General features: G+C 40.8%; 1 protein-coding gene across 3 annotated transcripts in view; it reads left to right on the plus strand.

The window, feature by feature from the left end:
* Positions 1–25,519, plus strand: part of sh2b3 (SH2B adaptor protein 3) — a 71,968-nt gene that overhangs the window by 10,488 nt on the left and 35,961 nt on the right. The window contains exon 2 of one of the 3 annotated variants that reach the window (XM_037778140.1): positions 13,617–14,846. In XM_037778140.1, the coding sequence (XP_037634068.1) occupies positions 13,647–14,846 (1,200 nt within the window). In that variant the 5' untranslated portion in view covers positions 13,617–13,646. Of the gene's footprint in view, positions 1–13,616; positions 14,847–25,519 lie in introns of those variants that run through there. The other 2 variants (XM_037778139.1, XM_037778141.1) reach the window with 2 other exon arrangements.

Consider the following 25,519-nt stretch of genomic DNA (forward strand, 5'->3'; position numbering starts at 1 on the left):
GGCCAGGCTTTATTTCTGTGCGTCTCAAGAATAGCAGCATTGTGATGTGTTGGAGCCTGCATTGTTGTGGGAAAGTAGAGCTAGAGAATACTCTAACCAAAACAAAACCCCCATCTACCCAATAGTATTTTGCCTACGCATGTGCGATACAAAAGATACGTCTCCACTGGTTCACAGCTGTTACTGCCTCTTGTTTTCTTTTATTTATTATAAGAGATAGTTGCGGTTTCGAGATGCAGACTGTTGTAAACAAAATATTGATGCATATTTTGATTTGATAATGATTTAGAATAATGTCTATGTTTCCTGGACGTAGTCACACGTGTACTTCGCTAACTTTGCAAAGTCCGTCGCTAGCTCTCCCCCATTAGCTCCGTTCTCTTTATCCATCCATGGTCCGCTCCATCGGGGCCGTTTGAATGCATTTAACATAAATATCAGTATATGGGTGTTCTACAGTAGTAGCGTCGGCTGACTTGACCATAGACTCAAATGAAGCAAAGAAATCGATGGCATTCAAAAATCGATTTTCAAATCGTAAAAGAAAATTGCAATACATAGGTGAAATTTTTTTTTTTCCCAACCCTATTGTCTTCTGTATGCATTTAGAACATATATTTATCCTTTACTGATGATGGTTTATATTTGAAATAGACTATAGTTGTGATGTAGCTGCAGGCTTTCCCTCGCTTGCTTTACCCTGAATCAGCTGACGCTTTCCTCAGGCTATGGGAAGTTAAAGCCGAGGGTTATCTCATGTTTCAGCGCTACTTCCTCCTTTACAATATGTTCTTCAATTATGTAAGCTGTGTGCGTCTCGCTTTCTGCTCTGTTCATTATCAAAGCTCTTTCACATCTCACTTCACACAAACAGGAACACTGAGACTCAGCCAATCCCATCACTGCGACTGTAGATCTTTTTGATGTAGGCCTTCTTCTTTAACGTAGCTGATCAGTAAGGCAATAAATACATTTTTAAAAAGCCCTTTTATCTGCATGTAGCTGTGGTCAGGTTGATGCATAGCAGCTTGTTGCACTCAAGTATAAAACATGAAGTGAAAGAGATGAAAAAATTGATGGAATACAGCTGCATATATTTATAATGATCCCCACAATTATAGTTTTTTCACTGTTTCACATTAAACTTGATTTAAGCAGGTTTCTAATGCTCTACCTTTTCTTAGCGAAAGTATTAGGGCTGGGACGATACACCCATCTCCCGATTCGATACTATCACGATACTTGGTTGCCGATTCGATATGTATTGCGATTTTTTTAGTATGGCAATTTGATATTCCGATTTATTGTGATTTTTGTTAACTTTTTTAACACTAGACCCTGGGCAAAAGTTAAATCATTCACTTCTAGGGACTTTTACTTTGGAAAATATCTAAATTGATTCAGTAAAAAACAATTTTCAGCATGTAGATAGTCAGAGATGTCCTGAAGTCAAATATATCAGTCATTGTCAGGCATTATTAATAGAAAATTTTCCAGCAACCCAAAAATCAAAGAATAGACATTTCCCTCACAAATTAGTGGTATTTTCTTTTTAATTTATAAGGGACATGTAATGTTTTATACTTCTCTTTATACATCCATAGTCAGCTCCATCTGGGCTGTTTGAATGCATTTAACATAAATGTCAGTATATGGGTACCCTACAGTTGTAGCGTCGGCCGATTTGACCACGGAGATGAGAGTGACGGATGTCTAGCTCTGCTTTTCTTGGCAATGTGTGAAACCCAAAGTGTTTCCATACTTTACTGTATGTGTAGTGTTTACCACTTTGGATTTAACATGTGAGGGTGCAGGTCGTATCCACACAGACCCTCGGTCGTTTTTTGCTTTGTCCTTTCGGCTCGCTGCCGTTTGTTTTGGTGACGGATACGGAGCGGATATGACGTCACGTTACTCAGACTACAACAATAAAGGCGGTAACTTCCTTCTACCTCCGCACAGACTCAAATGGAGCAAATATATCGATTCTGGCATTAAAAAATCTATTTTAAAATCGTAAAAAAAAATCGCGATACATGGGCGAATTGATTTTTTTTTTTTTCACCCCTAGAAAGTGTAGTGTAAAATACAGTCAGTACATTAAAATTATTTTGTTACAGAAGATGAATTAAAAATTGTGATAGATAATCGTGACCTCATTGGTCATTGCATGCAGCTCGGATTTGATATCTTTCCACTGCGCTCAAAGTCTCAACTTTGATTGTTGATTGTCAGCAACCTTTTATATGTGCAAATACCACCTTTCATCCTTCAGCACCACCTGTCTTTTCCATGTTGATGATGATGAATATTTTTATTATGTTGATAAGAAGGGCAGTAGTGGGAGGGTGCCTCTGGAGCCAGCATTTTGTAATTGTTTACTTATTAGCGGTCTTAAAAACCTTTTTAAGGGCGCTTTCACAAGCCAACATTTAGTCTATTTTTATCGATGAAGTTTGTCTGGTACCGGTCCGAGCCGTTTGTGAGAGGTGGTTTCTTTACATTTGTTATTATTAAGCAGTAGGAGGTGATGCCTCACTCTGTCCATTGTCTGTACCTATGGTCTTGTGATGCCGGGAGGAAGTGTGGATCATATGGCGGCCAGCTCAGCAGTTTAATCTCTCTGTGGAGCTGAAGTCTCTTTACCACTTCCGACCATATTTTCATTGAAAAAACAACCCCATTGATTTTGGAGCTTCATTAACTCTGCTGGGACAGGACAACACTGACTGTATAGATATGCCCATTAAGGTATGCCTCATAGGCTGGGTCACAACAACACACAAGCCAACAGGTACTAATCTTTAAGACAAAGTAAAGACATGCCCTCCCTCTCCCCCTGGAGGTTGTAATGTTGAGTATCTCACTCTTAGTCTTTTATTATTTCAAATGAATCTAGACAAGTGCCTATCCCATTCCCCTAAACTGTTTAAGAGGCACCTCTACTGGAAGTGCTGTAAATAGGTATAACAATCTTGGAAGGATATTCATATTAATTGTCCTTATTCTGCTACCAAGAGGGAGTTCCACCTACACAGATCATATATTTTCCTATTAATCTGCTTGTAATTAACATCATACAGCTGTGACAGGTTTTTCATTGAGAAGACTCCAGGTACTTAATGTGTGATTGATTGATTGCTTATCCATCAGTTTTTGTGAATGAGCGTGAATGAGTGTTTTGGACATTGAGTGTTTAATCAGAATAGCTCCCATCCCATAATTCCCCAGGATGTTCATTAGCAATGGTACAACAGAATCAGGGTTCTATATATTCGGAAGATAACTTTTTTTCTCCCCCTCTACCTTGACTTTGTGTATGGAGCCTCCATGCAAAACGGTGATGTACGTCTCCGCGTGACTGGTGGAGGCTGTGCAGCCATCGGCCACTATCGGAGCCCAGTCCCACCGATAACAATAGTTTGTAAAATGTATTGGCCAAACTGATTTATCAGTCTACCTCTAATTTATATCGTCATTATAGTGCCTTGATCCGAGCCATATTACCTTTACACAGTCACCTGGCTGTGTATGAAGACCAGTTGTTTTTTTCAGCGTGCACATGAAACAGACAGCCAGCGGACCGCGAGGACATATTCGCTGAATTTGACGAAAAGTGTATTAGATTAGAATCAGCGGAGGCATTTCATCTTTTGTTTAATATAAGTTTATATTGAAGTTGTCTTGGCAACATATCCTATAGGTCACCCAATATTAGGCTATTTAATATGCTATTAATTAATTAATTTGGCATATTTCCCAATAGGACATTTTTTGCCGTTGATCTTTTAATCTGCTGGACAACTACATATGATACCGGCAAAAAGCCGGCATATGCTGGCTAACGTAAACACTGGAGAGATTTTTCTTGCCGTTGGGGAGGATCAGATTGTTCTTATACATTGTATGAATATTTTACAAAACCCAAATCTTCTCATAACTTCAAATAAAAAGTCCCTTCCAACTGAGTCAAAAGCCTTCTGAGACTGAGGCTCGATTTTCCGCTTGAAATGTGATTCATAATATATAAGGCTCTCCTTATATTATTGTTTGCCTATTCTTTATAAAGCCTATCTGGTCCTCTTCTATACTGTGTCCATTTTCTTATTAACCAATATGGCTACACAACAGTTTATATTCTGTGTTTAAAACACTGATCTGTATCCTTTATAGTGTGTTATATCTTTTTCCTCCTTTGCTATGACTGACATTGGTGAACACATGTAAAAAGACCAGTTATTGATAGCTAAACCTGTAGCTCACACAAATTAATTACAATCACATGATATTTTAAGTAACTGCTATTGTACTTTGATATTCTGGTACTCTTTCAAACCCTGATGTAAGAGTGTATTTTGGTATGCCGTGTGTGTGTGTACGTTGTCTTTGCATGTGTGCACTGGTCGCAGCTTGCCAGGGCAGGGCTTCCTGTTGCTGTGATCGCTGCCCAGGCAGAGCAGAGATCCTTTGGTCTCTGTTCCTCTTTGGCTTTGCCACCTGGACCTTCACCCACAAACGCGGCGCCACCTCCTCTTCTCTCGCCTTTCTCCTGCTCCGTTTTTCCTCACTTCCTGCCTGCCTTCTCATTATCCCCTCATCTCTCTTTCTGTCTATCCATGTGACCCTTGTTTCTCTGTCTCCTCCTCTTCCTTTTCATGTTAGACTCCCTCACTCCTCACAGCCTCCACCTCCTCCTTCCTCCTCACTCTCTTCTTAATAAGCCCCGAACTCCTGCTCTCACACACTCACTTACTCTCTCCCTGCTTTGTAAATGTATCCCCTAGCTCTGTGATTCATTCAGTGATTCAGAGAATGAAAATTCAAAGGTGGTAACAATCTGTTTTTCATCCCGGACGTTGTGATGCACATGTTGCCGCATTTTCTTTTCCAATTTATTTATTTTTTCCACTCCAGTTTTCCCGTAAAAACTGGAGTGTTTGATGTCTCAGAGAGCCTTGATGCCATGCAGTCTAATTGAGTTGTAAGCAATAGATTGGATCCGGCTGATCTTGGTAATAAGGCCAGGGCTATATAAAGGTCAGAAGGATGTGGCTTTGCTGTAAATTGCATTTTATATAATGAGTATGACAATTAGGAGCACATCCTATTTTTGAACAACCAAACGCTGCATGGAGGTGTACATGTGCGCACATTCTCAGACGAGTTAGTCACACGCACACACATGTCTGTCTGTGTGCGTTAGAAAGAAGATGTGTATGCATGTTTAAGTTAAGTATGCCTATTAAAACATGGAGGTAGATGTCATGCAGAGGTACTTTTTTTTTGCAATTATTTTTCTTGATTAATTTATCTTTTGGTCTTTAAAACATAACATAATTGGGAAAAATCACAACTTCCTGAAGCCCAATGTGACATCTTCATATTTCTTTTAAAAAGGATTTTAGTCCAACCTCAGGAGAGACATATTCCCATGTCATGAAATCAGTTCTTTAATCAATTAGGATTACAGTGTAAACTTGCATTAGTAAGTTACAGAAGAGACAACCTTCCTAAAATCCACAGTGAGAGTGCATTAGGGCTGTAACTAATACCTTTTTCAGTATCTATTAATCTGGTGATTATCTTGAAAAATAGTGAGAAAATAGTGAAAAATGGCCGTCACAGATTCCCAGAGGCCAAGATAAAATCTTCAAATTGTTTTGGTCTCACTAACAGCGTAAACCTCAAAGAGATTAAGTTTACACTAATCAGTGGGCAACTCCGGGGTCTGAGAAGTGAAGCCATTCTTCCTAATAGCCAGCAGGGGGCGACTCCTCTGGTTGCAAAAAGAAGTCTGTTCATATAGAAGTCTATGAGAAAATGACCCTACTTCTCACTTGATTTATCAGTAAATTATGGTCCCATTTAGAGTATAAAATAGACCATAAAGCAGGGTATGATTTTGGGCGTGGCTACCTTGTGATTGACAGGCTGCTACCACGGCGTTGTCCGGTCTGGGAGTTGTCCGTGTTTTCGTCTTAGAACTTTAACCCTTTCACAGTTTGTTTTCAGTTCATGAAAGTTAATTGTGACATTTTGGTTGTCTAAAAATGTCTTATTCAGCCTTCGGTTGTACTTAGCGCCACCCTCTCGTGTCACTTCTTGTTTCAAAAAACCAAGATGGCGTTGGCTAAAAATGCCGAACTCGAGGCTTCAAAACAGCAGTCCACAAACCAATGGGTGACGTCACGATGACTACGTCCACTTATTATATACAGTCTATGACTGTAACGTAAGAAGCACTTACAGTACTGTTTGGGGGTCTTTTCCATTGATTTCGACCCAGTCTTAGGCCCTGTCTACACGTATACAGATATTTTTAAAAACTGATATTTTACGCTCCAGGGATCCCTGGCATCACTCTGCTGTCATCAACTGTCTCTTTACATGCATAAATGAGGAAAGGTAGGTCATTCAGGATTATGTCCACAGCCCTTCTGAGTGCTCCAAACTTCGCCTTCAATCGCCTAAAAGCCCATTCGATCACCTTTCAGCCTCGACATGTTTAATGTGTTCCCTGCTTTGGCCTCCTGTGACTTAAACATTTTTTAAATGTAAATTAGTAATTGTTAGCAGTGCTAACAAAACGTAAAAAAGTAACCAGAGTTTTTACAAATCTGCACCTTTTTGAAGGCGTTTTCAAAAATATCTGTTTTTGTGACCCAAAACTCTGTTAGCGTGTGGATGAGAGGCCAAAATGTAGAGGAAAATATACATTTTTAAAAATACCTGTATATGCGTAGACAGGGCCCAAGTCTTTCTTTACAACCAGTGACCATTAGAAATACTGCATCTTTGCACTGGCTTCAGCATGTAGCTATGGCAGCTACCGCCAGCTATGAATACATGACCTGAAAGCTCAGAGACCTCTTCTCTGTCTATGTGTGTCTGTGTGTGTGTGTGTGTGTGTGTGTCCATTGCATCAAACAAGAGCTGCTCCCAGCTGGGGACAACAGGGAGCACACAGTGGTGTGTGAGAGCTGATACCAAGCTCTTGAGATATAAATAGGACCTCCCTACAACAAGGCTTCCACCAGCAGCACTGATAATTCTCTGTGTTGTGTAGGCCTCCGTCAATGTGTGTCTTTGTAGATTTTAATTTCCTGTTTTTTCACAGAAATGAATGCCATCTCTCTTATTTTTTTAAATTTTAATGTTATGGTGTTAATGTTTATGTTGGTCTAAGGCTTAAGCTTGGCAGTGTGTGTATTTCAAAGACGATGCTGGTTTCAAGGATATTGCATCTTGGCTCTTCTCCCAATAGGCCATAGCCAGGATACTGTGTACTGGCCACCTCAGACGTTCTGCTAGCTCTTCCATTTTTGACATTTAGCGAGAACAGAATTTCACTGCATCACACATTCATCCCCAATGTGTCCGGAGCTTTATCCAAGGTTGTGTTAAAAATCAACTCCGGGAGCTGACACGAGTCATGAGGTTACTCGTGCTGAGAAGATCAGTTCATGTGTGTCTTTCACGCATCCTGTTTCCTTCCTGCATGATTGAAATCAGCTTTAGGCTGTCCCCAGTTAAAAAAATAACCTTAGTTCCACTTCTGCAATTATTTTCATTATTGATTCATCTGCTGATTAGTTTCTTGAATAACTAAGATATTCAATTTACAATGATGGTAAACATTTGAGAATGTTTGGATTTTTTTGCTTTAAAATCTAGTTGCTGATTAATTATCTGTTAATTGACTAATCGATTAATCGACTAATTGATCCAATTTGGTAGACCTCATGTCAGAAGCTCAGATAAACAGATTGTAGTATGTCTCTAAATGTTAGTCAGCTGCAAGCTGCTTTCCTGGCGAGCTATCTTTTTTTCATAGCACCTGTTTGACGTGTGCATCTCTCCAAAAAAAGGTAAATGACTTCTAAGAAGTGCTGTCAATCGATTAAAATATTTAATCGCAATTAATCTCATGATTGTCCATAGTTAATCATGATTAATTACAAATAAATCACACATTGTTTCTGTTCCAAATGTACCTTAAAGGGAGATTTAGCAAGTATTCAATACTCTTATCAACATGGGAGTGGGAAAATATGCTGCTTTATACAAATGTATGTATATATTTATTATTGGAAATCAATTAACAACACAAAACAATGACAAATATTGTCCAGAAACCCTCACAGGTACTGCATTTAGCATAAAAAATATGCTCAAATCATCACATGACAAACTGCAGCCCAACAGGCAACAACAGCTGTCAGTGTGTCAGTGTGCTGACTTGACTATGACTTGCCCAAACTGCATGTGATTATCATAAGGTTGGCATGTCTGTAAAGGGGAGACACCTGGGTACCCATAGAACCCATTTTCATTCACATTACTTGAGGTCAGAGGTCAACGGACCCCTTTAAAAATGGCCATGCCAGTTTTTCCTCCAAAATTTAGGTTTAGGTTGGGAACGTTATTTAGCCTCCTTCGCAACAAGCTAGTATGACATGGTTGGTACCAATGGATTCCTTTGTTTTTTTCTAGTTTCATATAATGCCAGTAACTTCACTCTATCTTTAAAACTGAGCCTGCTACAACCTAAAAATGTGTTAATGCGTCAAAGAAATTAGTGGCGTTAAAATGAAAATTGTGTTAACTTTGACAGCCCTACTGTGTTGTCGATGTCACCGTTTGCTATTTTAAACAACAGTGGTTGAGCTGCAGCCTCTGTACTTTCACAGTCATAGGTGGAACATACACCGGTAGCATTTGTTTGGTTAAACTGTATTTCTTTCTTGTACACAAACCTGCAACTGATGTCGACATTGGCCACTGAGTTGCTCAGGACAGCAGTTTCTCAGGCTGCTTGTGGTGTTCGATGCTGCAGGAAAAGCTGCGCCAGATTTCTGTAAAGCACACGAGAGAGACAAATAAACCAATCACTGTGCTTGTGTGTGTGTGTGTGTCACAGTGAAGAATGTAGTCATTGAGGAAGAGGAGGAGGGAGTGATGAGTAAAGTGAGGAAGAAAGAAAGAAACGAGGGAATGCAGGACTCTATTGTGCAGGAATGTTTTCCATTTGCAACCTGTCATCCCCCCCTGCTTAACGCTGTCTAGCAAAACAATAATACGATAACAAAGCGCCAAGTTGAGGTCAGAGGTCCTGGATAAGAACAGAGGAAAGAGACACACAATTGTATTAGCTTTTTTGTTTTCCCTCACAACTTGAATGTCAAGGTATAAGTAAAGGAAGCATGAATCCAAACACATCTGGAGATCTTCATACTAGAGGACAGAGAAGATGAAAAGAAAGGGAAAACCATGGGAACAGAGACGGCCGAGCCCCCAGAGGGATACGGCGAGAGGAAGTGGGTGTCTGCATGTGTGCATGTTCTGTAGTCTGTAGTCAGTGCTGAGTCATCGCTGGGCTGGCCAGGCAGATAGAAACTAGCTTCTGGAGGGGCCAGCTGGAGGGGCACAAGGGGGCATGTACTGAGCATGCTCCAAAAAGTACAGGAAGGGAATGGGTTGTTGTGACAGGACATATCCAGGAACTCTAGTGACGCAATATTTCACGGTGCCAAGCTTTCACTCCCATACTGACGCACGTGTCCCCCCTGGTATGTTTCACGATACACGATAAAAAATTTGCAGGCTTGTTGCGTGACACGATCTCAAGTATTCACGACTCTCCTTCTGACGAATGTCGTCATTTAGGACACAGAGGAGAGAGATGTTAGCCGAGAGATAACGAGACATGTTGCTCCATGTTTGGCCCGACCACAATTATTTCTTGTGGTTTTCTGTGATCTGTTGGACCACAGTCTGTGACTCGTCCCCCCACCCTCCGCCCACCACCATACATACACACACTTGTATGCACGCACACACTCATACTTCCTGTATTTAGAATAGACCCCTCTGTGCTGCACTGGAGGAAGATGGTATGTACCTATACATATGCCACATGTTGTAGTTTGAGAATCATAAACCCTTGTTAATGCTACTGTGGCTGATGTCTTACTGTGGGTTTATTCAACTTTTGCTCTTTTATGGGAAGCATGGGTAAAGGCAGCTGTATAGAAATGAGCTACAATTGTTATATAGTGCATGTTTGGATCTTTTAAAACATCTTCAGCTCTTCAGACATCAATGTTTTCCTGCCAGTAAGTGTTTCATGATGAGGTATTCTACCATCAGCTTTAATTAAAACGGTCAACCATTACCACCCTATGCAACAAATGTAACTGCAAAATCCTATCATGTTTAAAATCAGGCAAAGTTATTTCCCGAAACCCGTTGATGAAACTTTATTTAAGTACGTGTAAAGGTCACTCTTTTGCTATATGACAGCTGTGTGAGCATCTAGCAACTGCGGTCATGGGCTGTCTGCATAAACCAAGAAGCTCCAGTGTTGCATCAGCTAAGACCTGTTGTGGTACTTTGAAAATGTGTCCTCTTCCTCCTTCTAATCATCTGTAACTATGGGTTGAGCGTACTCGGGGTCAGCAGTGTATGCACACGATGAAGGACAGAGGTAGGGCTCTCATCTAGCTTATTGAATACATGCATCCTGTTTCCTCTTTTCTGTGTGACTATGTGGTTAACTCCTAAACCACTGCCTCATTTCTTTCTCATTACAAAAGTAGCAGTTAGTTAAAGATGCTCAATATGATATCCAGAGCATTAATATAGCATCAATCAACTATCTGCTATGTAAAGAAGAAAGATATAGGAGGAGTAATGTCTACCTGAGCAGAGAATGAAGTCACTCTCCCTCTGTTTGTGTTGTAATCCAAGCTTCTCTGTGCTTTGTTGACATAGCCGGGCCGGCCGTGTATGCTTTTAGTGCATGTTTGTGCATGTGAGCGTGCCCCACTCGCTAGCTCGGCCATCGCTCTTCACTGCTCTCATATGGCGGTTACAGCTGACAACGCCGTCCCATCCGATGGGCGCTGTTGCGGAAGCGTAGCACCACCCTCCGTTCTCCCCCAGGTTAACACTGTTAACTCTGTCTGCACTGTTGCCGTTGTTTTCATGTTTAGTGCTATTAGCACCATTAGCCACGAGTCGCCGACTCAGCCATCGCCATGTTGAGAGCCGTGCAGAGGCAATAGGAAGTAGAAGAACAGGACAGTTGATTGTTGACTTCTTTCTGCACAGAATGGTGATGGCAATGTGATGCTTTGACACTATAGATGATGATGCTTTTAGGTGGCCAATGAGGGAATTATGTCCATATTATAATGAGCAAAACCTACAGGTATTTACAAAGAAAGAAAAGCCTACTGATATGAAACTAGTCAGCATACAGTGTATCAGTATGCAGCATAGGAAGAAGAGAAGTGAAACAAAACATAGAACAGAGAATAACAAGTAGAGAGGCCAAGCTGAAGGAGGCCGAGCTGTCCAAGGCCACCCAAGCACCACTACCTCAATGTATTCAAGGAAAATCTCCCCATAAATCATAGAAAAATAGAGGCTCACTATATAATCGCAACGTCTATGTTTTGAGTCCAGGAGGCCGGGAACTTTGTCACATTTCATCCCTCCTCTATCATCCTTCATTTCCTGTCACATTTTTACAGTCTGCTCTCAAAGAAATGGCAAAAGTGGCCAAAACAATTTAGTATCTAGAAAAATGTATGACATTTTGTGACAATGGTCTTAAGTCGTTTTCTTAAGCCATTGTATTAGCTTTTTAAAATATTTTTTTATCACGAACCAAGCAACAAAATAGGGTGTAGAGTAGGGCTGCATAACTAATCGAATATTAATCGCGATCATGATTTTGGCTTTCCACAATTAAATTAACATGATCGACTGCGATATCGACGTTTAAAATGCGTGCTCCGCTCATAGAAAACGCTGCTGAATAAATCAACAGCTAGAGATGAACCGTCAATCAGCAGCCGATTGAAGCCGGCCGGTTTTCAGCAGTCTCATAGTGTATATCCAATTTTTCACACACATGTGTAGCTGCCACTCGAAGGTTTTGCGTTGGCACACAGAGGCACAGTCGGTAACGTCTCACACACAAAATGTCGTCGTGCGGAAGTTCTTAAGTGTGAGTGAAGTAGACAGAAAGCTCACAATAACTGCAATATAAGCCACGGAAGAACAACCTCAAAAACATTTGGAACAACTAACTTAATCAGACATATTGTTATGCATTCCCATGCATGCTGCTCAGAGCAATTACAGTGGAGCTCGTCTGACAGCACGAGAGCTTGCTAAAAGAGTTTCCATTGGGGTTACATTATGGTGTGTTGAAGCGCTGCTCAGTACAAATGAGTACTGGGCAATGGTAGATTATAAAGCTCATGATGCGTTCAAATGTAATCTTGTAAAATGTAGTTTTTGGCGAGAAACATGGATAATTCCAGTTGTCTGAAGATTTTTTCACAGCAATATAAAATATATAATAGAAAGGGAATTATGACCTGTTTAACTTCCTAACACTAGCCCTAAGCAGCTTTTAATATATAATTAGAACTACTACTGCCAAGATTTTTTAAATCAAAGCAAATATTTAAATAAAAATACTATTGCGTATTTCCTAATCATTTGAATTGTGTGTTTTTATGCAAATTACCACCATAGATGACAATAACAAGGTAAAAAGATAACAGGTAGAATTTTAGACGGTGGGAATGAAGCACAACATGGAAGTGAAAGCAGCTCTCTGTTTATTTAAATGTGAAATTGCAATCAAAAAATTGTCCCTAATCCATAAATAATCGTGATCTTAATATTGATCAAAATAATCCTGATTATCATTTTGGCCATAATCGTGCAGCCCTAGTGTAGAGTCAAGTGATCAGTCTGTGTAATGGCCCTGACATGATCATGGCTTTTAGAAAAAAAAAAAAAAAAGCAGAAGGACCATTGAAACAGGTCACATGTAAACACACAAACACACAGATGGCCGAGCAGGCAGTGTGGTTGATTGAGAAATTTTCGAACCGTACTTCCTCAAGTCAGTGCCTCATTCAGTGTCTGTCCGAATGACTTATTTCTGTTTTCATTCATTTCAAATACTTCAGTCTCTGTCATCCATATAAGTGCAATTTGGAAGTGATTTAGTCATTTTTTATTGACTCCACTTCACTCTCCTCACTTTCTCCTCCAGACTTTTGTAGAGTTTTCCTTAAATATATGCACTTACAGTGTTTTTCCTCTTGATTCAATTGACTGTTTTTCCTCAAATTGAATGGTTACCAATTGTCCTTTGAGTGAACTGAGGCCGTCCATATCTATTAAGACACTCTATGAATGGTTGATTGTCAGTGATTCTTTGCAGGCCCATGTAATCCAATTTGGGCTGTTTAAGATTGAGCACAGATAAGCTCAGACTTTTGGCTGTCCTTTCTCAATGTTTGAACTGTTTCAAACTTTCAAGTAGTTCAAAGAAATGCTCCGACTGTTTTGCCAGTACTCTAGTTCTTGCACAACACTCCACATTATCTTGATTTGCCTCTAATTACATTTCTATATCTCTCCTTTGTTTATCCCTCAATCATCTTTATTTCTGCTTCTTTTCTAAACCATCCATCCCTCCACTCTTGTCTCCAAATCAACCCCTTGACCCCCACCTCCTCTCCAACCATCCATTTCTCGTTTCCTCTTCCTTTTTCTGTCTCTTTTCAACCTTCCTTGTCTCGCAGCAGTGATTCTCAGCCGGTCTGGTTACTGCAATGAATGGTAACACTATCCATCCAGCCAACACCACCACAACAGCAGGAGGAGGCCCAGGCGTGGCAGCGCCCCCAAGAGGCTGGAGGGAATTCTGCGAGCTGCACGCCATCGCCACAGCCCGGCAGCTGGCCGGACACTACCGGAGCTTCGCCAGAGAGCGGCCACAACATGACGTGCTCCCACCGGAGACCTTCTCCAAGCAGTTCACTGACCTCTTCCAGCAGCACTTCTGCTGTGAGGTCGACAAAGATGGCACTCCGCTCAGTCAGAACACATGCTCCACCGCTACCGGTAGTTCTTCCTTTACCACTCTGGTGGCCCCTCCTCTTGCATCACAGGGTGTGATTGGTCGATTGCGGATCACATCTTTGTCTGCGGTGCAGGACTATCGAGAGGCGGGCCGACCAAGCGGAGGGGCTGCTCCGTTCACTGTGGTGTCACCAAAATTGGAGCCGGTGTTGGTGAGTCGGGAACCGGAGCAGCCGCTGCGATGTGCTGCAGGAAACCCCTCATCAGGAAACCCGGCGGTGCTCAGAGGGTCGACTCGTAGCATCGGCAGCGGGTCGCTGCTGATTCGTAGCCGTAGCAACGAGGACGTCTCTGGCACTGATCGAAGTCAGGTATCTGAACGGTACTCCTCTGACTCCTCGACCTCCAACCCTGCACACGCTGACGTCACACATTTCTCTGTCAGTCAAATCCAGCAGACCGTAAGACGGCTCAAGACAGCTCTCAAGAAACGGCCCAGCCCCCCCTCATCCCGTCACCTGTCTCCTAGCAACCCCAACCCCGCCACAAACAACAGCAATCCCCCAAACAATGGTGACAGAGTGGGCGGGATTTCCTCCACAAATGACGAAGTGTCATCCTCCTCCTCTTCCTCCCATTCTTCCTCTTGTCTGATCTCTGAAGCCTCGCCCCCAGCCTCTTCACACATGTTTATGGCTGGAGTAGCCACTCACTTCCTGGATCGCTTCCGTTGGTTACGTGGTGGAAGCATGAGGCAGAGGAGGTCAGAGGGGAGCGGCTGCTGTAAAGAGGGCCAACTGAGGTACTTGCTGGTGGATGACACTATCTCAGACACTCAGCCCCGCTGGCAACGCTGCCGCCTGCTGGTCAGGAGGATCAGGGATGCACAAGTTGGAGGAAGAGGAAGAGGAGGGGAGAGGTACCAGTTGGAGCTCTATGATCCTCCAAAGGTAAAACCATTTGCTCATGCTTACATTTATACACACATATCTTATACAAACCAAGCAATTATTAGATGCATGTACACCTTGTGGGTGGAATTGTGGTCATGCATTATATGTCCATTAGATATATGATTCATCACTCTCTAAAACACACACTGCAACCCTACACATTCATTGCACTGAATTTAAATAGTCTCATGTAGTCTTTATTGCCACTCCTAATGAAATGTTATAAATGGCGTCTAAAAAGGCTCAACAGCACTTTGGTTACCCAGGAAGGAGAGAGGAAGTTAGAGCTGGCTCAGTTTAGTGATGGCTGAAATATATGTTGCATGCAATATTTGTGAATAATCTCAAATGAGCTAGAACCATATTTGCTGTCTCTCTTCAAGTTTGTTTTGGTAGTAACGTGTGTAGCATTAGCAGTCAGCTGCACATTGTTGTACGTTATCTTATTTTTAGTTTTTGGATGATCAACGGTTTCACGTTTCGCCATGACATGGATTTTGCAATATCGTCATTACTGTGATAAACACACTCACACGTTTTGGTTTTAGTACACACCCGAGGGAGATACTTCACACCCACACAGGTTGTCTATGGTTACGTAGCCTACAGGCTACCGCTGTTTGGTCATGGAACTTTTTTCTTTTCATTTCACACCCATGTTAACAGGTTAGAGCAGCCACACAGCCTGGATGAGCAGCGCGGCTGCAGCCGCCAAACTGCTGCGGCTTGTACGTGTGTGGTGTCCACACAGACAGCATTGCTGCTGCGGAGCTGCTACTGCAAGCCCTCAACAGATCATTTTCATTGTCTATTTTTGCTGACAACCGTGCGCATCACACAGAAAAAATAGCCGACCCACGGTGAATCTGTAGATGAGCCGCCCGCAGCCGAGCCGTGCTGCTCTCAGTCCATGTGTCTTCTGTACAGTACTAGTCCAACAGCGTCTTCGCTGTATATTTCCAAACTCTTTCTTCATGTGGGTTAAGATGTAAAAGAATATGTCAGCTTTCGGTTTCTTCAAAGATGTAAATTCTTTAAAATTTTAAATTTGGCTGAGGTGAAAAAACTTTGAAATAATAAAACAACAGTAAATATGTGAAAAAACAACATATTTTTCCAAATATTCTTTATTGCTGAGATCCAAGTTGCTCAGCAATCAGCTACTGCTCAGTCTCAGCTCAAAACAACAGCATGGGTGTTACTATTAACTCTGAATGAATCACATTACATTTACATTATGGGGCAGGCTGCTCCTCCAAAAACACATGTAGGCCTATACTTCATTTTCAATCTTATAGTCAATAAACACATCTGTTTTTAAAGAATATGTTTTTCTTTCTTAGGATATGTCCCCTTACATTGGCAATAGAAAGAAAAGAGGTAGAATCACGTTTAGAGTGGAGTATTCCTTTTAATAATGTAATAATAATGCCGCCAATAACCAAAAGAAATACCGTGATATACATTTCCGGTCATATCGCCCACCCCTAGCTCCATAGTTAATGCACAGACAATAGTGTGGTATGTTTTCATCTAACTCTAAGCTAGAAAGTGAATAAATGTATTTCTCAAAATGTTGAACTTCTGTGTGAATGCTAAAGAAATGTTGCACTGCAGCAACGTTTGTTTTTGTCACAGAAGTGGCTGCAGTATTTTTCCAATACAATACGATATACTTTATTGTCCCCATAGGGAAATTTGTTTTGGACTCACATGCTGCAGACATGATATGACACATGACCTATCGTCTTATCATATAGCTGCCTTCATAGTAATGATAATAAAGAAACAAACAACATGTAAACAAATCAACATGTATTGAAATTAAGTAGAGGGTCCCATTGTGCAACCATATAATCACATTTTAATTAATAGATTTATGATTCAATACGGATTTACTTGTAAAGTAAATCCCAAATGTATACTATATTTACAACATTTAAGGATTTTTTTATCTTATTATTGACATTAACCTTAGCTGTAACAAGCAGATGTATGTCGCTGACAATTCCTCGGTTACTGTTCTTGGTAGAGCAGATGCATGCTGTCATAGGGCTGTTTCACAATAATGCGTCTGCAGTTCTTGCAAATGTTTGTTGAGCTTTTTCTCAGAAATCTGCACATCACTGAAACAGTTAACAGCTGGCAGGTTTCTCAGCTTGTGTTTCATATCTCTGCAAGATGGATACTTCTGTAGATTTGTTTGTGTTCATCAATAAGATGGAAACCCACAGAAACCTTTAAAGGGCTTTTTAATGTCAGATTGCCAGGCTGTGTAACAGATGCGTGTACATACTCTAAATTAACACACACAAAGGCACAAAGTCATTTCCTGTTTCCAGTTTTAGTCACAGGGGTCCCCCCCCTTTTTCAAATCGTCTCTTTTCTCTGTTTTTTTTTTGTTTTCATAAATGATATTTTGCCGCATCTAAGAAGCTCCGTCTGGTGTACAGTTTGCCACATGACAAAACAAGACCAACACTGTGATGACATTTAGCTTTGTCTCAGAAAACTGTGTGTTTTATTGGTGGTTTTCATCACGTCTTTGCCTCCAGTGATTGGTTTGTTTCATAACTGCAGCTACAGAGTGTGCTGTGATGTTGAGCAGGCGTTGGTGTTAAACAAGCTGAAGAAGCCAAAGAGTGATATTACTTGTCTGCTCACAGCTTAGACTAATGAAAACTAATCAGAGCATCACGTCTGTTCTTGCATTGCGTGCCGAGTAGGAGGGTAACTGTTAAAACTCCATCATTTGTTTCACACTGATAACCTTTTAAGATAGGATAACAGATAGTTTGCCCTTTAACCCAGTTAAAGAAGCTTGAGGAAATGGAGTTACTGTTTGTATGAGTAAAGATGGATTTAATCCGTCTGTGCCTCGCTGATTACTGTCACACATTTCTTTATAATACAGTAATTTTCATGCATTAATGTAGCAGAGCATTTGCCCTGTGTGGCATTTTTGTGCTCCATTACCTCAAAGAATCTGCAACATGCATGTCTTCTTTTACTCTTTGGTGAGTAGATATGCCTCCTACACTATTTCCTGTTTGTTTGGGGTTTGCTTCAGCCAGTCAAAACTTTTTCTACTTAATGCTTCAAGATAATATCAACTCCACAATCAGAAAATATTAAGTTGTCACATTTAAATGTATATTTGTTTGAGTCACTTGCATTTGTAAGTTTCGGAACGAGAAAAGATCAGTTTGCCCTCCCCATGTCCTTGCTTGACAGCTCATCACAACACAGCAGGATGTCTTTTTTTTTTTTTTTTTTTTCTAATATGCACGCTTGGCTCCACACATGAGACCTCATGGCATAAAACCCTGCAATAATTCCAGATGGGGCCAGCTGCAAGGCTGCATGTGCTTGCACACCCAGTCCCCCAAGATCCCCAAACCAGTAATCAGAGTGGCTAAGTTGACTGCTGTCCTAGCCATCTACAGTATAAGGCAGCAGAGTTCAGTCTCTTCGGGGTGTGTGCAAGTGTGTATTCTGGCACAAACAGAGGTCAATGAAAAAGATGTTGCATGCCTGTGTGCGTGTCTGAGTGCGTATGTGTCCTTGTAGCGTTTTATATTTAGCATCCCTCAACTCTTCAGCCAGCTGCAGCCCTAACCAAGTGCGTGAGGCAATTCAGTTGATGATAGAGCCAGAGCTGTGTGTGTGTGTGTGTGTGTGTGTGTGTGTGTGTGTACGTGCATGCATATTTGATCAGAATGTGAAGGCATTGGTTGGATTTTCCTGGCTGATTGCAATGCTGCTTTAGTTAACCAACTGCACTGCTGCTCTGACCGAGTGCTCCCCCTCTCACTCGTGTGTGTGTGTGTGTGTGTGTGTGTGTGTGTGCGTGTGTGTGTGTGTGTAATCTTGGCAGGGCAGAGAGTTAAGGCCCTGAGAATGGCCTTAAAAGGAAGGAGAGCTGTGGACTTGCATGCACACATTTTAACATACACAAGAAAAAAAACGCACATGGTTCACACAGTAAAGGAAGTCATTTAAACACACATACTAGTACTATGTTGGGGTTCTTGAGTTATATAATGTGCTGGTACGGTTTATTTTTTGTGTATGTAAATTGGGGTTTCACACATCTGTGACTGTGCGTGAGCATGCATGCCTGCACGCTGCACATATGTCTTGGCTGCACAGAAGATAATGATCCAATGGGTAGTGTGCATATGTATTTTTATTTGCAGCTTTCTAAGTAAGAATATCAGTGTGCTCATTTCGCACAAAAGAGGAAGCTGCATGGAAACTGATAATGTATTCGCGTGAGAACACTTCAGTCGAGGCACAGCGCCTTGTCAGGGCAACAGTTCAGCCAGGTTTTTGATGCAGTGCTAATGTCAGTCTTGTGTTGTTGCAAAAATGCTCCAAACTTAAAGTTATGAGATAGTAAAGTTAGTTATGTAATAGTAAGATTGTATAATTCTGACATTCATATGTTTTGCACCAAAAAAGTTAATTGAATATATTAAAGTGATCCTAATCGAATTTGTTACGAATCGGATGAAAAATGATGCTACAATTCTTCCGCATGACTATCTGCTTGTTGCACTCGCGCTTATGATCCATTTGTTTTCCTGGGAAAATTAATTAGATGAGATTAGAAGCCTTTATTGATCCCCAGAGGGGAAATTCTGGGAAAATGTGTGTCCGTCCGTCTGTACCAGTGTTGTGAGCGCAATATCTTACATAACGAATACAACATATCTCGTAACGCCTTGAGGGGATTTCTTCGAATTTGGCACAAACGCCAGGATGACCTGATTAGATTTTGGTGGTCAAAGGTCAAGGTCACTGTGACCTGACATCTGTCCCGTTCTTGAAAACGCAATATCTCAGGAGCGCCTTGAGGGGATTTCTTCTTATTTGGCACAAACATCTACTTTGACTCATGGATGAACTGATTAGAATTTGATGGTCAAAGGTCAAGGTCACTGTGACCTCACAAAACACATTTTCGGCCTTAAGTCAAGAATTCATATGCTAATTATAACAATTTCACACAAATGTCTAATTGGATAAAATGAAGTAGCGATGACATTTTGGACAGACATGGATGTAAACTTCAACTTGGCTTGGTTTGGTTTGCAGAGGCATACAGTCGCGAAGGCAGTAATTCTAGTTTGTTTTGCAGCTGGAATGACAAAATAGCCAAAATAGGCAATGTAACACTTGTTTTATTGCAGAAGTGAATCTTGTCATGTCAGCTGAAATGAGCAGAAGTCTCCATAACGTCCTCAGTGTTGTCTGAGACTTTAACCTTAAAGTCTCTATTTTGTCTCTGCCTTTTAAAGTTTGGCCTCAAGAATCTCGATGAGGACAAACTGACACTATGACGCATAAACAATTAACATTCCTGTCTTGGTGTTATGTTAGTTTAGATTATTTAGTCCACACCTCAAAAAGCTGAGAAGAAAGTGAATGTGTGTGGCATTTGTTCTGGTGTATCGCCTGCTTTTAAGTATCTTAATGTACGGTTTTCCTCAGGTCTTAGGAGTTATCTTGTAACCTTCCTCAGCTTTGCTGAGGTAGCTGTTTCTACAACACCGAGCCCTACTTCTCCTTTCATCTGACGTACGGTAGTCAAGGTTACAGACAAGGTTAGCGTCTTGCCAGGAAAATCGTGGTATTCTGTCTTCCATAGTCCGTTCCCACAGACTGCTGCAGTCTGATATGTTTCCTCAGACCTCCTATAGACTTAATCACACCCCTCTCATCTCATCTCAGCTGTGTGTTTTTGCTTTTGCATGTGTTTGTTCCAGCTCTTCTAGCCTTAATCTTTCCCACATGGTTTCATTTCATGCGTGTGTGTAAATGTGCCTACAACTATGTATCATGTTGCTCTTGGAGTTTGTGTGTTTGTGCTCTCTCACACGTATTTTTATATATGTTGACATATATAGTAAAAGCTTTGTCTTCACTTTTCTGTCCCATCAGGGTCATGTGCCACTTAAATAGAAAATAGAAGAGTTTCCAGTAATAGGCCATCTTAGAAAGCCAACTGCAGCGTTACGTCTTATTAAACCAACAGAATTGGAGTTACTTGAAGTTAAAATGCGTTTAAATATACAGTTTGTTCTTATGCATTCTTGTATTTACATTTATTTTTACGTGTTCTTGCCTCTGCATCTCTGCTGCTGTGTTTTGCTTTTTTCTCTCTCACTGACAGTAAGAGAGGAGTTTGCAACATCAGTGGAAAATACTTTTCCTACAACCAGACTCTGGTGTCCATCTGTTCTGTGTTACTTGTTGTACTTCAGTCTCTCATATGGCAACATGCAGCGTTAATTTGGCTCTCGTTGCATACCACAACTAAAGCTCTGAACATATGGGCCCCAGTCAGCTGAACCAGAAACAGAATGAAACCAACCAAGAGAGACACAGGAAACGCAACAGCAGGAGACATGAGAAAGACGGGCTAAAAGTTAGGTAGACAAGCCAGCTAAGGGGAGGACTAAATGTCTGCAAAATTCTTACAAAACATGAGAGGTCTTGAAAAAAGAAGAAAGAAGATTCCTTGGTAGCACACATAGTTAGTTAACTATTTATTTATCTTATCATGCACATACCAGGTGCCCAGCCCATGTGGACTTATAAGGTGCCAAAAAAATACCGACGGAGTGGTAATACATTTGTCAGACATAAAATAACATCCTATGTTACATTTCAAACAAAGAACTTTGTCTCTTGTCCCAGGTTTTATAAATTAAATGAGCCACACAAAATGTTCTCTTCCTAAAACTCAAGTTTCTTATAATCATTCATCCAGAAGAACTCCTCAGAAATAACATTTTAATAAAAAGAAAAGCCCTTAAATCATCATTTAATGAGCAGTAAATTATGAAATGGACTTTGTCTTCAGTCTCACCTAAATTACATCACAAAGTATTTTCTCTTCAGGGAGACCAGCAAACCTGAATGTAACGGAGCACACAGAGATCTAAATTATGCTTCACGTAAAGCTTTACGCTATAGTTGGGACTAGAGATACCATTTTTTCTTTCTCGATACTGAGTACTGATCCGATACAAGCAGTGCTAATTTGTCCTTCAGGGTGCAATATTCACACACACTACTAGGGTACTGCCACCCTTTGAAACCCCCTTGCTCTGACTACCGTTACACTCTCCTCTAGCACCGCACGGTTGTTGTTTGCTATCGTCATGTGACAAACTCCCTGCAATCAGTTCTTGCACAGTGAAGGCTACTGTTTTGGAACCGCGAAGAAGAATTGCTTTCCGGTTAAACAAGTTGTTGTCTTTCTGGGTTAATAGAATGAATGAATGAATAGACTGCCGTTCATGCCAATACCGAATTTTGGGCAGTATCGGACGCATTTCCGATACTGGTATCCATGTCGGAACAACTCTAGTGGGGACTGTATCACTGGGAGATAATAGTTCCAGACCAGTCACGGGTGATTTTACCATATTTCCAATATGCATATTGGGTAAGTGCATGCTCATTTGAGATTGATATTTTTATGGCAACCCTAGGGCCCTTGTCAACTTAACTGTCATAAATCTAATAATAATAATTGTATTTTACATTCACCATGTAAATCAAATTAAAAGGACATAACTTTGAGTGACTTGTAGAAACTCTTTTACTGCAAAATTTAAACCCACCTTTGCAGTTAAGTTTTGAGCTGAAACAATTAGCTGATTCATTGATAACTATTTTGATGATAGATTAATTGTTTTAAGTCATTTTCCAAGTTAAAATGATCCAGTTCCAGCTTCTCAAATGTGAGAATTTGCTGCTTTTCTTTATCTTATGTGATAGTAAACTGAATATCTTTTGGTTTTGGACTGTTGGTCGAACAAGACATTTTAAAATATTACATTGGGCTTTAGGAAATTATGAATGCAGATGAATCGATAATGAAATATCATCATTAGTTGCGACCCTAATAAAAAATAAGTGACACGAGCTGCTACTAGCTGCTTTGTTTTGGTTTCACTAAAATATAATATTTTGGTCTGTAACGATGCGTATTTGGCCGAGGCCAGGTGGACAACCAGTAGACATCCTGGAAGTAGCGACCAATTATGGAATCATGCAGAACTTCCAGATGGCCAGTCCGCCTCTGCAGATAGACGTATTTAGAGCAGAGATCATCTCTTCAGAGAGAGGCTAGTTTCATTTTACATCATAACAGTCTTTGTATCTCACCCGCAAAGTCAAATCTTTTCCTCTCTCCAGGGATTGAGTTTCATGAAACCTAGAAATTATGCCTTGAAGTGACTTGACTGACTCATGTAATGGATGTAGATATGTGCGTGGGTGCACATGCATGCTTGTGTATTGTGTGTTCACCACATGTATATATGGTGTTAATATCACGCAACAAATCAATCCGTTCAAGACAGATTGTAAAAGTGTGAGAGTCAATGTTCTCCCGTTTGTCTTCTTTGGTTCATTAAACTAGATTACTTGAAGGTTCTGCTTTTTTTTTGTTTCTCTCTGCTGACATGCCTGAACTTGTCCCCGGTCTCCTTATAATTTCGTATCACCAGATCTTTATCTTGTACAGCCCACAGAGGAGGGTATTTTGTAGAAAAATCGGGAGAACAAAGCCTCTGGAAATCTTCAGGCAGCCATCCAGTTGGCTCTGAGTTTGGAAATCCCTCTGGAAACAATATCTCTGGTTGGTTGGCATAATGTTGTTGGTTTGAAATGAAATGACTGGCCACTGTGACTCGACCCTTTGCTTAAATTACATGAATAATGTGTGATGCACATAGAGTATTAGGTTAATTTGATCATCTTGATAATTTTTTTCCATTCAAATCGCTTGTTTTGTCCAGCCAGTGGTCCAAAACCGAAATGATATTCGTTTCAATGATGTCAAACAGAGAAAAGCACCATATTCCTAGCAGAAACAGCATTTGCATTTTTTTGTTGCTTCATCGACTAATAGTTTCCCCACTAGTACAGATATTACCTGAACCTGCAACCTGTCAAAAAAGAGAGATCACTGGAAAAGATGTTTATGGTAAAAGTGCAGGTTGAGTTGGAGTAAAAAATATATTTGTCTCAGTCTGTACACCAAAGCATGGCAAAGTACGGTGAGGTGGTTGGACAACAGCAACCACAAAATTGCATGTAGTATAGTAGTATTAGTACATACAAAGGGAGTCATTTTTTATGAAGGGCAAACACTGAAAGCATGAAATGATTTGACAAGAACATGAATCAATGAGCAGGATCTGGATCAATAAAACCTAAAAGATATGTAGTCTCCGTGATCAGAAATGTGGATCTTTGCCACACCACCCCCAAGTGTGGTTAGATTTTTAAAAAACAGGGTAAGTGATTATTATAGTCTCTGTAGCCACAACAAAATAGAGGATTTTTCACAAAAATGTGTTATTTTACTTTGTGGCAAATGTACAGTAGTGGAAAATATGAGTGTATAGATCTATAGTAGAGATGATTAAGCTTTTGTTGGTGGTGGATTGAACATAGAGTTTCAGGTTACATTCAGTCTTATTTAGTGTATAATTTAGCATTTTGCTTCTTATTTGAAAGTCCTCACATGCCACACTTGCGTGAAAGTTGGCTTGAGGTATTAAGACTGAGAACAAAACCAGTGTTTAACCAAAGTGAGCAGTAATGACTCTTGTCAGGAATACAGTGAGTAATAGAGAGATCCTACCAAGTTAAAACCACAAATATCTACGGAAAGCACTTGGTGTAAATATAACCAACAGCTTCAAAGATCTGCAACCTCTCAGATGTTGTAGACGGCATACAGTAGATCACTAGATAACCTCTTTCTTCAACTTCTCTCATCTATGAAGGGTTTGGCAAAACAAAGTCATTTCTGACCCTTAAAGGAAATCTTACCGGCTTCTGAACGTGATTGTTGGCGTCATGTCCTTTGATGTAATACAATATGTAATATGGTATGATTCATGTGGAGATTTGTGATTGAAAAGCTTATGTTGTGGGCAGAATCCACATGTTTATAGACCAGATCCATTTTAGTGACTATGTTTACATGAACCAGGAGCTTGCCCACGCTGTTCTCAGCAGGAGAGAAGTGCTGACCTCGACTGATATTGGAACATTTTGAGGAACTAAACCTGACTGACATAACCTCTGTGGATGAGGTCGCCAGAAGACTGTTGAAACATTGTCCATCTCTTGGAGGTCACTGTGTTAGTCATAAAGCTCTGTAGTGTTCGGGTTGGATGAGCTGAAAGGTCTAGATATTGTTGGTCTTCATTAACAGGCCTCTTCAATTTTGTGTGAGATTTCAGGGCAGTGCCTTTGGACTTGTAGAGGTGGGTGTTGGTCGCCTGAAGGCCCTGACACGCCAAGTTGACGGTCGGCCGTCGGTGAGCGTCTGTCGGCCTAGTTTTTGTGGTGTGGCCCGCACCGCTGGCTCTAGTCTGCCCGTGTCGGAAGTTTTTTTGTCGATTCAGCATGTTGAATTGGTGGCGCAGATCGTTGGTGAGAGAAATAACTCTGATTAGCTGTTCAGCTGAAACAAATCAGTGCATGAGAAGAGAAATGGAAGTGAGGAAACGAGTCAAGAGGAAAAACACAGAAGGCCCCCTTAATATTTCAGATTCATCTCATCTGATTATTCCAACACACGGATATTTTCACAAAGACATGGCCGTCTGGAATGAAGCTAAGTGGTGAGTGAG

This window comes from Sebastes umbrosus, chromosome 8 (assembly GCF_015220745.1).
Source record: "Sebastes umbrosus isolate fSebUmb1 chromosome 8, fSebUmb1.pri, whole genome shotgun sequence".
NCBI classification, from domain to species: domain Eukaryota; kingdom Metazoa; phylum Chordata; class Actinopteri; order Perciformes; family Sebastidae; genus Sebastes; species Sebastes umbrosus.